The sequence below is a fragment of the Erithacus rubecula genome, assembly GCF_903797595.1.
Source record: "Erithacus rubecula genome assembly, chromosome: 18".
Lineage (NCBI taxonomy): Eukaryota > Metazoa > Chordata > Aves > Passeriformes > Muscicapidae > Erithacus > Erithacus rubecula.
In genome coordinates, this window is record NC_136670.1 from 5,668,283 (window position 1) to 5,682,997 (window position 14,715).

Consider the following 14,715-nt stretch of genomic DNA (forward strand, 5'->3'; position numbering starts at 1 on the left):
TTTTGGTCTTTTATTCCTCAGATATTTATTTGCTTTATTTGTTTTTATATATAATCTCACAGAGTTTGAGTATTTTGTTTCCTCATTTTGAAGCAAACTGAACTTCAAAGGAGTATCTTTTATTCCAAATAGCTGCATTCACCCACTCATTGACACAGACTTAATCACCCAAACGCTTTCTGAAATGCTTTTGAGAGGTCTTTGATTTTATTGGCAGTATCCAATCCAGTGTTTGCATATGCCTTTAATGCCATTTAACAGAGTTTAAATTCAGGTGTATTTCTGTGCTGTGAAGCAGAAGGATGTTTCTGACAGCTGCCTGCCCCTGGAAGGGCAGCAGTTATCCATTAGTGCCCCTGCTGCTGTCACAGCTTCACTGATCTCCCTCAACCTCCTCTCAGTGTTTCCCATCCTCCTGGGAGGTTTGAAATACTTCCCTACTGCTGGAATTGTGAAACCTGAACAGGGAGGCTGTAACAGGTTGGGATTTGGTGCAAGGATGAAATAATTTCCATGCACACTGGAGCCTCCTATCCTAAAACAGGTTACCTGAGGAAAAATGAGATGGTAACTACAGCAGACTAACAAGGAATTACTGGAGTGCAGGGGGGGAAGACTTCATAGATAGACATTTACTCACATTTATATATCATTGTGTTTCCAGCCTGGTGGTGTTATTGGTACTGGAGCTGGTGCCTTTGTTAGCCCAGTTTTGAGTCATCCCTGGTGCACCTGACCAATGTCTTTGAGGAGCATCTTCACTCTGGGCCCAGAATCATGAGTCTAAGGTCTCAACAAAAGAACCATCTTGACCTGCTGTTGGACAGGTTTATTTAGAACTACTCTTATTTCCTGTTGCTGATGGGAAAGCAGACCCCATCCTGCTGTTATTTACATTGCTGAAGACATAATTATTACACAACAGGGGGAGTGGGGTGAGAGGGAAAAAGTAGCTGTATGAGATCACTGGGCTAATAACTTACTCCTTTGAAAACATTTACAGTTGTGCCTGTAGCCAGGGTGGAGTTCAGGGGATGGCACTCAGCAGTGAGAGCCCAATCTGATGCACAGGGATCTCCTTTAGCTCTGGCAGAGCTGTAACTTCAGCTCAGGCTCCTCAAGGCTCAGCAGTAACCACAGCAGAGCATTTCAGAGTTCATTCTGCTGCCAGGGAGCAGCAGCCCAGGGCAGTGTTTGCAGTGTTTCCAATGCAAGGGAGACATGTAGATTCATGTGTCACCTCACCCTGATCCTTGCTGCGTGTGGCTGTGCCATCAGCACCAATTTGGAAGATGCTGTAATCAATTTATGAAGTTGCCTAAAGGTACCTTTTGGTGGCCTCATATTTATTAATCAGGCCCTCAAACAGAAAGATGACTTGGCAGAATTTTTGCTACACTTTGTGCTTTGAAAGCTTAATTAGTAGACAGAATGTCCCCAGGATTACAAGTGTATCACTTGTTTTAGTCTCTGTGTAAAGCAGCCTGAGGTTAAACCTCAGAGGTGGGGGGTTTTTTTTCTGATTTAGTACAGAGCAGTATTTCAAGAGGGGAATTAAATTGTAAAGACTGGAGTGAATTTAGTGCTTCAGCACTGCATTCCTTTGATCAGATCTGAGGAGTGTATGCATCAGTTTCCAGCTGCTCACATCTGGGAGTGTCTTCACTGCCATGAAGGACTCACTGTACAGTTTGGTCCATGAGCTCTGAATTATTCTAGACAGAAAGAGGAGGGAAAAAGAATTACCAGAAAACTTCATAAGCACACACAGAAATTTTTTCATCCTTTGAAGGCTTTTTCTGACTGATCTTATTTGTGGAAAGGTAACCAAGTCAAGCATGGCAAGAGAAATGCTGGAATATTGTTCTCTCCCAGCTGAATCCATAGGTGTGATTTATGTGGAGCTCTGATCTTCCCTCTCTTCCCCAGCCCCTCTTTTGTTCAGCATGCACACTGATCTCTCCACACCCCTTTATATTGTGCTGGCAGGATTGGACAGGCTTAATTTCTGTGGGACAGGGCAGTAAGATGAGGTTGCTTCACCCAGGACAACAGATCAAGTGAAGGTATTCTCAAGGATGGACGGTGTGCTGCTCTCATTCCCCTGGGGCTGCCAAAATTTAGAGCACAATTCAAGTTCCAGCTGACTGTTTTCAGGAGTGAGAGATACAGAAAACAGTAAAATTTCCTCTGCTGTCCAATGCAGGGGAAAACCTGCCATGTCCCAGGGACCTAGAGACAGGTTCTGCTGTGGAGGAAGACTTTTAGCCTGGCCTAGACACTCAGGCACTCTATCTCAGATAGCTTTTCAGGGCTGCTTTGGGTTGCTGCAAGCCTCTTCCCAGACATCCACAAGCAGCTTCACAGCACTTGTGGTCTGTCTGTTCAGACAGCAGGGTTTAGGTACTTGATAATATTGATTGAGAGTTTTTCCCCCTTTAAATGGACAGCAGTGGGAGCTGAAGGAGAACCTTCAAACCATGAGCAGGGCAGCAGCAGTGAGTTATGAGCAGGGCTGGGCAGGGAATGGTACTCACCAGAGCACGGGGAGGTGGAAAAGGGAGAAGTATTTACATGAGCTTAGCCAGGGTGCTGGGAAAGCCTTCTAGCCGACTGCTGTCCATGTCCTGAGGCCTGTCAAGGAAGAGAATGGGGTGGTGTGACTGGGATCAAGAGAGAAATTCTCTTTTCTGCTACTATTTTACTGGATTACTGAGAAGGCAGCAGAGTGATGTGCTGCTGTCTGTGTGTGGTGCAGCCTGGCTGTTCTTATCTGCACCCTGCTTGGGGTGAGCCTTGCTCTTCCCCTGACTGTTCCTGAAATGACACCTAACGCAGGAAGCCAGCCAGCAATGAGGACCTGGGTGTGTTGCTGGAGTGAGCAGAGGATGAGCTGCTTCCCACCCACCTTTGTTTGTGCAGGATGGCTCCCAGGAAGTCCCTCAGCACCATCTGCTGCTGGTACTGGCTGTCCATCAGGATGCTGTCGGACTGGCGCCTGCTCAGGAACTCCTGCACCCCTTCCCCTGGGCTGCTCTCGCTGCTTCTGGGAGGTGAAGATGAGAAACAGCTTTGTTTCTGAGATGCTTTCTTGTCCCTCACTCAAATTTTGGCTCAGGCTGAGCAACACAGAAAGGGAGCCTGCTGGGACTGAGCCTAAGGCCATTGTGCTTAATTTCAGCAAGGAATTAGTCAGTGTATTTGCTCCTTTGTTAGAAGATGGATTGGGCTGGCTTGCATCTGACCAGTTGGTCATGTTTAGTGCCAGTCAATGATGTAACTAGCCAAGAGGAATGGAGAGGATGCTTTCCATGTTCAAACCAGGCCAGGGATAACAGTTCCCTACCAGTGAAGGATCACTGCAAATATTATTGCTTGTTGGTGTTGCAGCAGAGCTCTCAGCTGATCTGATGCTTACAGCCTTGGAGGAAAGGATTAATTAGGTTGCTTAATGACAGCTGTGATTAGGGGTCTCCAGCACTGCAGGGATGTGGAGCAGCCTCTGTTGCAGTGAAAGGCAGCTCCTTCTGCCAGCTGTAAGGGAGACACTGGCCAGGGTAATGAAATGGCAGCCCTAGGCCAGCAGGGTGCTGGGGCTTACCCAAGCCTCTTGCCAATGATGGTCTGGAGGAATTTTCGGGCGGAAATCTGCCCCAGGAATTTGCGGTAGTTGTCAGTGAATATGGCATCAGCATGGCGCTGCATCCTGGGGGGGAGGAAGCAAAATGTGCTCTGTGAGCTGGCTGTGAACCTCCAGAGAAACTACCCAACACCCCTGTGCCACAGTGCTGGTATCAGAGCTGGTCACCACAGCAAATACGCTGTAGGGTTGGACTGCACTAGTGTGAGAGGGTAAAAGGATTTGAGGGAGCTCAGTCCTGACATGGAAACAGCAGGCAAAATAAAATATCTAGAGCAGAGCTGGGCTGGGATATTCCTGTGCTCCATCCCCTCCTGGGAGGGCTGTGACAGGGACAGGGTGACAGCAGCCTCCAGCAGATCTCTAGCCTGTGGTTAGACCCAGGCTCCAGAAAATCCACAGGAAAATCACAAATCACTCAGCTGGTCCCACTGTTGTAAGGACGAATCCTCTGTGCTTCAGACAGAGATAATCATCTTCTATCTCCAGGCAGAGGTGGAAAGGGGAGGCTCTAGCACCCCTGCAGACAGATTTCCAGATCTCAGTGGGAAATTGTGTTCCCTGCAGGAGCCCTGAGCCTGTGAGGCTGCCCCTGTCAGAGGGGTGACAGCAGGACATGGCTCTGCACATGGGTGATGGTTTGGGGCTAACTGGGCTGGGCAGGCTGTACCCAGCACACCCTGAGCAGCAGGGCTGGCAGGAGAGCTACAAACCTTTTCTCAGTGGGGTCTGTTAACAAACCCTCCTCCTCCTCCTCTGCCAGGGGGGAATGGCTTTGCAATGAGCTGCTGTGCTGCAGCTGGAAGCTCATGGCCTTGCCAGCAGCTGGCCCTGGGCTGTACCTGCAAGAGAAACCCCAGGCACACTGTGAGATGTGCTCAGATGCCAGCTGGGGCTCAGTCTTCTTAACCATTATTTCCTACTCTCCTGCTTTTTCTTTCTCCATTTGTCATCCCATCTTACAGTAACGTAAGTGCTGTCACTCTCCCCAGCTAGAAGCTGCCCTGAAGAGGTTCCAGCAGTTAAAGGAGGGTTTATAAATCTGCCTCAAACACACATCCCCCTCACTGAGCTCCCAGCATCCTTGAGCACAATCCCAGTGTTTCTGGTATCATTGTGCCACAGCTTTTGCATAAAGTTAATGCATTTTCTATGGGGCATTGCAAATCCGTGTTAGAGAAGCCAATGCTTGATTTTGGGCTTCTGTTGATTTGTAGAGGTACAAAGCAGTATTGCCACTTCTAACACCCAACAAGGAAATACTTGAAATACTAATAGGTGTCTGTAGATTTCATGTACTAGAATATCTGCAGTTCTGACTTCAGTGCAGGTGCCCTGCAGCCACAAAGTTTTAATCAGTGTTTGAGCTGGAGGTGCTGCCTGCTCTGGAGATTGCCAGATTTCCCTTTATAGAGCTCAGCATTCAATTCTAAACCCAACTGTTTAGGCTGGAATATTCCATCTGGTGCCTGCCTTCTTTGGAAATCACCCCTAGGCCAGCAGCATACCCCAAAAAAATTAAGACAGGGCAAAGAAATAGGCCTAGAAACACATTTAGAGTTCATTTGGCTTTCAGAAGTGCTGGCAACTTTAATTTGGCACTTGCTTCTTTTGCACAAGGTCAGAGATGAGGCAGAGTGAGAGTGTGCATAAAGCACTCAGCACTTACCTGAGAGCTGGGTAGAGAGGAGAGGAGATGGAGCATGTGACTAAATGCAGGAACAGGAGCAGGGTGGCCTTATCCAGCATCTTCCACCCCTTGGAGTCACCTAAAATGCAGAGCAGCCTGAGCCAGGGCAGTGAGGTGCTCTGGGCCAGGAGGGGAGGCCAAGTGCCACCTTTGTGTTCTCAGTCCCTCTGCTCATTTCCCAGCACAAAAGGAAATGTGCTCCCCAAGCAGAGATGTCCTGGTGTGGCAAAGGAGGCAGATCCTGGGGCAGTGGCTGTGTGTGATCACCCTGCCTGGGGTGGGGAGGCAGGGCTGGTCAGTGACCCCCTCACTGACCTGTCCCACTGCTGTGGCTGGCTCTCTTTGGCTGGTGTGAGCCCCGGGAACCCCTGCAGGGCTGTGAGAGCACCGGGATGGGGGCAGAGCTGGCAGGGATGTGAAAGGAGCATCTGCAGCCTGCCCTGGGAGCTCTGCTGGGGATGTGCCTGCTCACCTGGCTGTACCTGTGGGCACAGCTGGGCTCTCTGGCTGTCCAGAGACTGGAGAGAAGGGGGGAAAACCAAATAAAATTCCTGGGCAGAGGTGTAATATCGGCACAGAGACAACCCTGGCAAAGCCATTTATCAAAGGCCAGTGCTGAGCTTGGTTTGCCAAAAAAACCACAGACTGTTCCTTCGGTGGAGAGGGGCTAGACTGAGATGAGTCTGCCCCAGCAGCGGCTTTGGAGCGAGGTGAGCTGGGCTGAGCCTCTGTCCTGGGCTTGGCTGCAGAGCTGAGGATGACTCAGGGCAGAGCCGCCCCAGGTCACCACCCTCGGGGCTGCATTCCGAGCTTTTGTCCTTGCAAGCAGCAACTGTAGGATTTCAGTGAATGCTGCTCTTCCCCAGCTCCCGTTGAAAGCGACTGATCTTCTGCTCAAAGAAGATTCTTTAAGAATACGGATAGAAACATTTTAAATACCAAGTTTCCCTGTTTCCCATCTTATTTTACACAAGAGAAGATCAGAAAGGTGTTTGATCTCCCTAAGAAGGGGAAAATAAACCTCTTCCAAATGTATAATGATACTTCCTTGTAAAAGGAGCAGCTTCCAGATGGAAAGGGTTTGCTTGGACTTCTGATAGCTCAAGTGAACTTTCAAGCAGTGGGTTTTACTGATGGGGGGACTGGGAGGCTCTGATTTCCGATGGAAATCATCATTACTGAGCTCTGTTCTGCTTGGACAGTGCAGGTCAACGCAGACAGGAGGGCTGATTAAGGAGCTGATTAAGGAGCTGTGGTCTCACGAGTGATGTTGACACCAGGGAAGTCAAAAGCAGAATTGGTGGCATGTCAGAGTGCACGGGCAGACATGGGAAAGTTGTCACTCCAAGAAATGGGGTTTCTTATCACAAAGTCATTCTCAGCCAGTCTGTTTCCAGTTACTTGTGCTCCCAGTTGGGACCAGCAGCTGCCCCAGCATTTCCCCTGGGAATAGCACAGTAGCTCCTGGCTCCTGCAAAGCTCCTTGTGCTCATGGGTGCCATCTCCTACCTCCTGCTCTTACAGAATCAGTTTGGCCCCTCAAAGAGCCAAGGAATCCTTAAAGGAAAACAGGACTTTGATAGATATACAGGACTTCTGCTTTTAGAACAAGTCCCCTACTTCCCTTTTTTTACTTTTTCTTTTGAACTTGGAAAAACATGCTTCTTCTGTGCCTCTTCCCTAAGTATTTTCAAGGAAATCCCAAGTCAGATCTTTCTAGATAGAGGAAATTATCTAAGGCTTCTATCAGTGGGTACCTGCAGACTGTGGCACCAGCATCTATAGAAAATGCCCATCGGGAGATTTAATCAATATTGGAAAAGCTTCTGTGTGAGCTGAGAAGTTGAGTGCCAATGTAAATGAAACCCTACCCCAACACTGTCTGCTTCCCCTGCCCAGGATACATCCCTGATCACCACTTTCTGTCTCTGGCTTCTCTTCTTTAATGCTGGGTTTTTCTCTAGAACTACTTTTTGAACATTTGAGATAATTTTCTTCTATTTCTCTACTATTAGTTTCTTTGCAATTATTGTTTCTGGCTTCGTGCTTCTTCCCCTATTCTGCTTTGTCTTCTCCCCCTTAGCTACAGCCTGCTTGCAGATTTTTTGAGTATATTTGTCTCCCTTTTTCCCCCAGGAATAAATCAGAAATGAAAGTCCTACATCCTTCCCAGATGTGTCTGTTACTTCAGAGGAGAAGCTGGGAAATTGAAGTGTCACCCTGTGTGCAGGCAGCTTGGTAGCTCCACAAAACACTGTCACCTTCGAAATCCTCCTGAGGTGAGGGACATCTTCACTTTCCATTCTGGCAGCATGTGAAAAAATGATTAATAAATAAATCTCCCTTAAGATGAAGAGCTTTTAGCACCATTCCAGCAGATGAAGTGCAACAGCTTTGTTCCACCCTGTGCAGTGGGAACAGCAGCATTGTGACAGGGATGTTGGAGAGCTGGGTAACTACCTCTTGCCATTTCTGAAACCTCAACCTGAGCAGTCTTCAAAATGCCTCTGTGTAGATGAAATGAGGCTTTTGCCATGCCTGCTGTTTTATAAAGCTGAAACTTTTATACCCTGAAATGCTACATTAGAAAAGCAGAAATCCTTTTAAGTGCTTTGCATTACCTGTAACACACAGTTGTGTTTCTCCTCACACCTGGGTTTGGCTCAAGCACAGTTTCATTGCTGGGTGAGTAAAACACCGTTCATTTGCCAGGGTAAAAGAAACTCACATCAACACAGCAAAAGAGAAAAACAGTTCTACAGCTAGTAATCACCTAAAATAAAGCTAATACATAGTATAATTCCATTGGTTTGCATTTATGATGTAGTTCAATTGTTGTTTAATTCTGTAACTTGGTACAAAAACATACTGGTATAAATCTTGATACAATACAAAAGCACCTGGTGAAGCTCATTCCTGCCTCCAGCTTTGATCACATTTCAGTGGAATTTAATTGTCTCCGACTTCCAAATAGACATCATCTGTTAAATGCACAGAGAGAGGCTCCCACTTACCTTTCCTGGAGAAAACAAGCACGTCCTAGAGCAGCTCCTGCCCAGGTGTTCCTTCCCCTGCTGCAAATCCAACTTCTCCTCTGGAGCTGCCTCTGGGTCCGGGACTGTGCTGGGCAGGGAGGGCACTGAGAGCTGCCCGTGTCCTCTGGCTGCCAGGGAGCTGCATCCCTGCCTTTTATACCTGAGCTCCCTCAGGAGTCCTGTGGGCTTCCACGCGTCAGAGAATCAATTATCCTCCTCAGTTTCAAAGGCTGTTTGCATCCCGTTTGTGTGTGTGTGCGGGGAGGGGGCTGTGCCCGCAGTCCGGGGTCATTTGCACTCTTTATCTCTCAGAGAGTGAAGAGCAAATAGCAGCAATAATCTGGCAGAGTGAATGATGAATTCACTTTGCTTGATAAACTTCGCTTTTCCTCTGCAATTTCATTTTTTTCCTTCTACTCCACAATGGGAGTGAGTTAACCATCAGTACTTTCTCACCCTGCCTGAACAGGAGAGTTGATCGTTTTGCTATTTTCTTTTTCTTTGATTATCAGCCTTTTCCTCCTCGCTCTTTGTTACTCACACCTGCACAAGGGGCGCAGTTCACACCTCAGCCCCTCGCCAGCATCACACACCAAGCGCACAGAGCAGCCCTGCCCCATTCGTGTGCTCTGGACAAAGGCAGCGCTGCTCCCTGGGGTGCTGCGTGCTCTGGCAGCTCTGCTCATTCCTGGAACAAGGTTTATGAAAGCCCCATTAAAACCAACACAGAGCCTTCGTGCCAAGACGACCGGGACGGTTAGGAGTTCAAAATGAGATGACAGCATGAGCACCACCTGCCAGATTTTTCATATTGACTTTACAACGCTCAGAATTGATGGGGACAGTCCTGTTTGAGGGCTTGCATGACTCGATGATGGGAAGAAGTTTCAGCAGGTGAGATGACTCATGTCTGCCTGCTGCCAAATGCCTTCAGCTGGCACCACAGTGGCATCACAGCTGTTGGTGGCAGAGAGGGATTGCAGGGAGGATGGTGCAGCTGGGGTGCCTGTGTGTGCAGGGGTCACAAGCATCCAGTGATGGTCTAACTCTGTTATTGCCTCTCACTGCTTCTTGCAAATCAGGCGGGTGTATCATCTTTGTCAACCACTGGAGTTGAGGATTTCTGGGTAGCACAGAGCAGGTTTTCCAAAATCCTTGTCCTGGTACACAGAGCTGCATGTGGTCCCTGCAAACTGAAAAGGGATTTTTGTTAGGTTTTTTGAATCTGTTATTGTTCTCTCACATGTGAGGCCGGTTGCACTAATTTTTCACTTTTAAGCATGACTTATTTTTCTTCCACTGTCTTGGTGCTGCACTGGCTGAACAGATGAATCAGATCATGCTGTTAAACCAGTCAAGAGCCAGCAGTATTTCAAGGTATTATCTTATAGCCTGTCTTGAGCTGATTCTCCATCCAGCTGGCCCCTTGCCTTACACAGAGCTTCATATGATACCAGGCAGTATTTCTCTGATCAAGGAGAATCAGTCTATAACTGACTTGTTTATAGCTGCCTGATGCCCATTTCAGGTTAGGAAGGCTGTGATCTGTGTTCATATCTCAAATGAGCTGCTTTCACGAAGGCTCTATGAAGCTTCATCATCCCAGGGGTTTCCTTGTGCTGCCTAGGTTGGGCTCCTGCTGTGCACAGCTGGATCCAGCAAGACCCACAACAATGGCTTTGGGTTAATTGCAGGAGGCAGCAGAAATTTCTAAAAACCCTTGAGGCTGTTGGGTGCATCCAGCTTAGGAGTTCTGCAACAGCATAAATAGAGCAGTGTTTCTGCCCCTGGGATTTCCTGTCTCAGCTTCAATCTAAACCTTCCTGTCTTCCCAGGACCCAGAAAGGTCATTTTTGGAGCTTCTTCACCAGGGTCCACAGGCTCATCCTCTGGCTCATGCAGCTGCTTCTGCAGCAGCAATGTCTGTGATCCCCACTGCTGGATGAAGATGCTATGGACTGTGACAGGATCCAGAGCTGTTTGGAGCCAGTTTTGCACCCATCCCTGTTGCTGTTGTACCTGTGTGCTCTGTTCCCATGGTCACTTTTTCTGTAGGGCTGTCACACATGTAGAGCTGCCCCCTGCACATGCCAGGGGGGCTCTGGCTGCAGCTCTGTGCTCCCTACAGCCCCAGGGCTGCCCCCAGGACTGTCAGTGGCACCCAAAGGCTAAACATACTGCCTGTGTGACAACATTCCTCACAGGAATTTCACTTTAGGGTTTGTATCAACAATTCAGCACAACAGATGACAAATGTGATTTGCAAAATGAGCATCTTTTTCTCTTCAGAGCACCTCTTAGTTTGTCCCTAGAACCTTCCCAGTTTCTCCCCATCTCTCCTCCCTATCACAGCAAGTACACATACCAGTGTCAGCATCCACTGGCTCCCAAAACAGAAGTTTGTGACTCTCATTACCTCTCACAGATCTCCACATTAGCAATGAGCAGTGGGTAACTCTCAGTTTGCCCTCTAAACCCAAGCCAACACCAGTGCAAGCTCGATGGACTCCACAGCCAGGTACGAGCTGCCACGGGCTTCTTCAGCATCTGGAACTGCTGGATTTTGGAGCCACATCCAAGCAGACCCACCCTCCCCACAGGCCTTGGGTGAGGCACATGCCAGCTACCTCTATTCCAGTGCCAATCCTTCCCTGACAAAGGGCACAGTTAGAATCCTGAAGCAATTTCCCAGGTATTGATTTCCTCTCAGCTCTCCCTCCCTTGGTCCCCATGCCATGCTTTAAAAAATCACCCCTGTCTATTCCAGGTGTACAAGAAAACAGTTTCAGGTGAGCTGAGCAGTGTGTGAAATGGGGTTCAACCTTGTGGGGCTGGAGCTAATGACAGCCAGAAAAAACTCATCAAATTGCAAAAAAACCACCATTCTGTGTTCTCACCTGTCAAAAGCTTTTCTGCATTTCTCCAAAATGTCACACAGGGTGGCTTCTCTACCCTCTACCACTTCCAAGAGAGCCCTGGGGACAGAGTTGGTCCCTCTGGTTTGCTTTTGCTTGTGTGACAGGTGGGGTGGTGACTAACTTGTGGCAAATGCCCTAATGGTGAATTAAGAAAAATTAACACTAAAAGTTGTGGGTTTTTTGCCTGGGTTTGCCATCACAGAGGTAGGATGGAAGCCCTTTTGGTTTAATTCTTATCCCAAGTGGCAGAACTCAGGCACATTGTAATACATTCATAATCATTTAATTGCAGCATTCATTACTGCTGTGTTCACAGTAACTTTCATTTCAAAGTTCTTTGTAAAAATCTAGTTATTTCTGTGGAAGGCAAGCAAACTGAAATGAGATGAGAAAGACAAGATTTAGCCTGTGCCTCTCCTAAGGAAGAAGCAAAAAACCCAAAGCTCCAACCCAGTGGGTGTGGTGAGACTTGCCATTAGAAAATCATACAAAACTTGGTTTCTCCTTCTTGGAAGGATAAAGTGTTGAAACTTGGATCTTCAGATCATCCAGACTCAACCCTTTGAACATCAATAGACTTCCTGAGGAGAATTTGCCCTGGAGGAATTCAAATTGGTAGGAAGCCTAATACAAATATTTATCAAAATAATCTCGAGGAAGGAGACACTCTGGATGAGAGCACTGATTGCACTCTGAGTCTGAAGCAGGGGATCAGATTAAAAACAGACAAAATAAATCAGAAATTCAAAATGTGCAAGAAGTGCTGTCGGAAAGGACTGTCTCATGGTGTTAAAAGCCTGCATGAAAATCCTGCTTAATCTTCAAACATTAACTATCCCTGAGCCTGCACAGCAGAGCAAATGGAGCAGCCAGTGAGATGTGCATCTGTCAGGAGCCTGATGGGCTCTGCAGGTGGGATCCATTTATAGAGCCTGTACCTGGCTGCCTCTGTTCACTCCCCAGCAGAGCTCTGGAGATTTCAGCATTGCCCAAGTGAACTGCCAAGAGTTTCAGCCAGTTATACTCAGCTGTAGGCTCCAGAGTTACTGATTCCTGAATTTCTGGCTCTCTAAATACCATCTCCTTCCTCCTCCAACCCTGGCAGACAGAGCTGAGATGGCAGCAGTGAATGTCAGTAATTAAGGAGCTCATCTTTGGTCTTACCACTCTCATTTCAGTTTGGAAAGGAGCCTTGGCTAGGAGGTTACACAGCAGGTTACAGCCAGAATCAATGAGCAGGGAGAGGCAGCTTCAATCCTTTGAAAAGCCTCTGATAAAAACCAGAAAAAGAGTGAGATGCTACTGGCATTGAGAAGGCAAAATGTGGTTTATGGAGAGGGAATAAGGAAGGCTGTGTTTCCAGTAAGGGATGAGAAATGAGAGCAGTTGTAATTTTTTTTCTGAGGATGCACAAGACCTTGGAGCACAAGGATCACATGTACAGTGAGTGGCAATAAAGAGGCCTCACTGCAAAGACAAGCAGGAAATACCACAAAGAAGAAATGCAGAAAGGACTGAAAAAAAAAAAAAGCCAAGGGTTATTTGGATTTGGAGAAAGACTTGTCTGTGCATTGTCCCTACTTAGAGCAGCATCCTGACAAAATTGCCATGTCCACTTGTATCAATTTCAGCTTTGAAGCACACTTGCATACGGTCAGTTTTGGTAAAATCTTGCCTTTTTTCATAGCTATATTCCTTTTTTTTGTGATGTCCCATTCAGATGCAAGGAGAGGGGCAGTGTGGTGCTGGTGGAAGGTGGGCAGCCACAGTGGGCTGATGGCACCACCTGCTTGTGGCTCCCAGACTGGGGCACTCCTGACCTGGCCTGGGGGATTTGGTGGCCTTGGGGTGAAATAAAAGGAGAGAGAAGGGGCAGGAGCTGCCTAAAACCTGCACATTTCACCTGCCTAATTGCACTTGGAGTGAGTAATGTCCTTTCTGCTGGGGAGAGAAGAACAATAATAAAATATACAGTAAAAAGTGTCTTTTCCCCTTTGCCTGCAAACTCCATCTGCAAGAACTGGAGCTGTGAGGTGTGGGGGCAACAGCACCAGCACATTCACTGTACTGGTGATACTGGGAAGAATTTAATCTGTCTGTTAATCCATTCTGATAAGATCCCTTCTGACATTTTCAAGAATTATTTCTTCCTACTCAGTGGGGGTTTTTTTCATCCTAAACATTCAGAGTTTGGGAGGTAAGAAGGTGAAAGGGCAGAATTTACTGCTTTCCTGAGCTCTGGCATTATCCCTTAGTCATTCACCAGGGGCAGGGGAAGCTGCATTTAAAAACAATTTTCTCTTAAGATTACTATTCTAGAAGAATTTCTGTGTATAAGTGTCTCTGGCCTCTGTCTCTCATTTAGTAGTGTTCACAGTTGTTTGTAATGTCTTCTGCACTAAAATACATGAAAGATATCTAATCCAATTGCTAAAAATCTTTGAAATTGTTATCATTAATATCCATTTAATTCAAATGCTTGGTAACAGCCTAGAAAATCATTTTATTACAAATGCCATACCTTATTTCTTCAGTAGATAAGTAGCATATTAGGTTTTCCCCACAGTATTTAGGCTCTCTGGTAATAAAGAAAAACCAGCCTGGCACTTCTGATAGTTTAGGGTTAGGAAAAGGGCAAAACAAATTAAATTCTTTAAATACCACAAATGAGCAAAACAGAGCCCAAGCCATTTCCCCTTTTTTATGTCACCTTATCAAGACATCTCCAGTTCAGAGCTGGAAACTGGATGGGATGTAAAAATAAAGTCCCTATCAAGAGCAAAGCCAAAAGCACATTTTAATTGTTGCTGCCAGAGTATGTCAGGGGAGGAGATGAAAACCTTGCAGATAACCAGAAACCCACAAGGACTAAAAGGTCCCATAATTGATGGTGGCATTAAAACACTCACAGGGGTTTAGGGGGTGAGTGCATTGAGGCTGAGGTGTAAAAGCCTGGGGTGCTTCTGCCATGGGCACCCAGCCAGGATGACAAGACATAGGCTTAGGCTGCAGCAGGGGAGGTTTAGGTGGGACATCAGGAGGAATTTTTTTGTAGAAAGAGTGATTAGACATTGGACATTAGACAGGGATATGGTGGGGACTCCATGGAGGGGACACCATGGAGGGGACAGCATGGAAGGGACATCCCTGGAGGTGTTTCAGTAAAGACTGGGCATGGCACTTGCTGCTCTCTTTGGTTGACAAGGAGAAGTCAGGTCACAGGTTGGGCTTGGTGACCTCAGGGATCTTTTCCAACCTTATGGATTCAGGGATTCTGTGACCCCCCCGGGGTTGGCACCCACAGGCTCCCACAGCCGGGGTGGGGCACAGCACACGGAGCTGATTGGCTCAGGGCGTTTTGGAGGAACAGGGCAGTGGAGCCCCCGCTCCCCCTGATCCCCCCGACCCTGACCCCCCTCAGGCTGCCCTGAG

General features: G+C 47.4%; 1 protein-coding gene across 1 annotated transcript; it reads right to left on the reverse strand.

Annotated features, from left to right (window-relative positions):
* Positions 1 to 274: 274 nt before the first annotated feature.
* GHRH (growth hormone releasing hormone) lies at positions 275 to 9,155 on the reverse strand. The gene is made up of 7 exons (XM_079321692.1): positions 8,345 to 9,155; positions 5,310 to 5,409; positions 4,354 to 4,482; positions 3,602 to 3,706; positions 2,909 to 3,046; positions 2,538 to 2,634; positions 275 to 1,715 (listed from the first exon to the last, which is right to left on the reverse strand). Exons 2-6 carry the CDS (start codon positions 5,387 to 5,389, stop codon positions 2,571 to 2,573), a joined length of 516 nt encoding a protein of 171 aa, XP_079177818.1. The 5' UTR covers positions 5,390 to 5,409; positions 8,345 to 9,155; the 3' UTR covers positions 275 to 1,715; positions 2,538 to 2,570.
* Between the last annotated feature and the right edge of the window lie 5,560 nt (positions 9,156 to 14,715).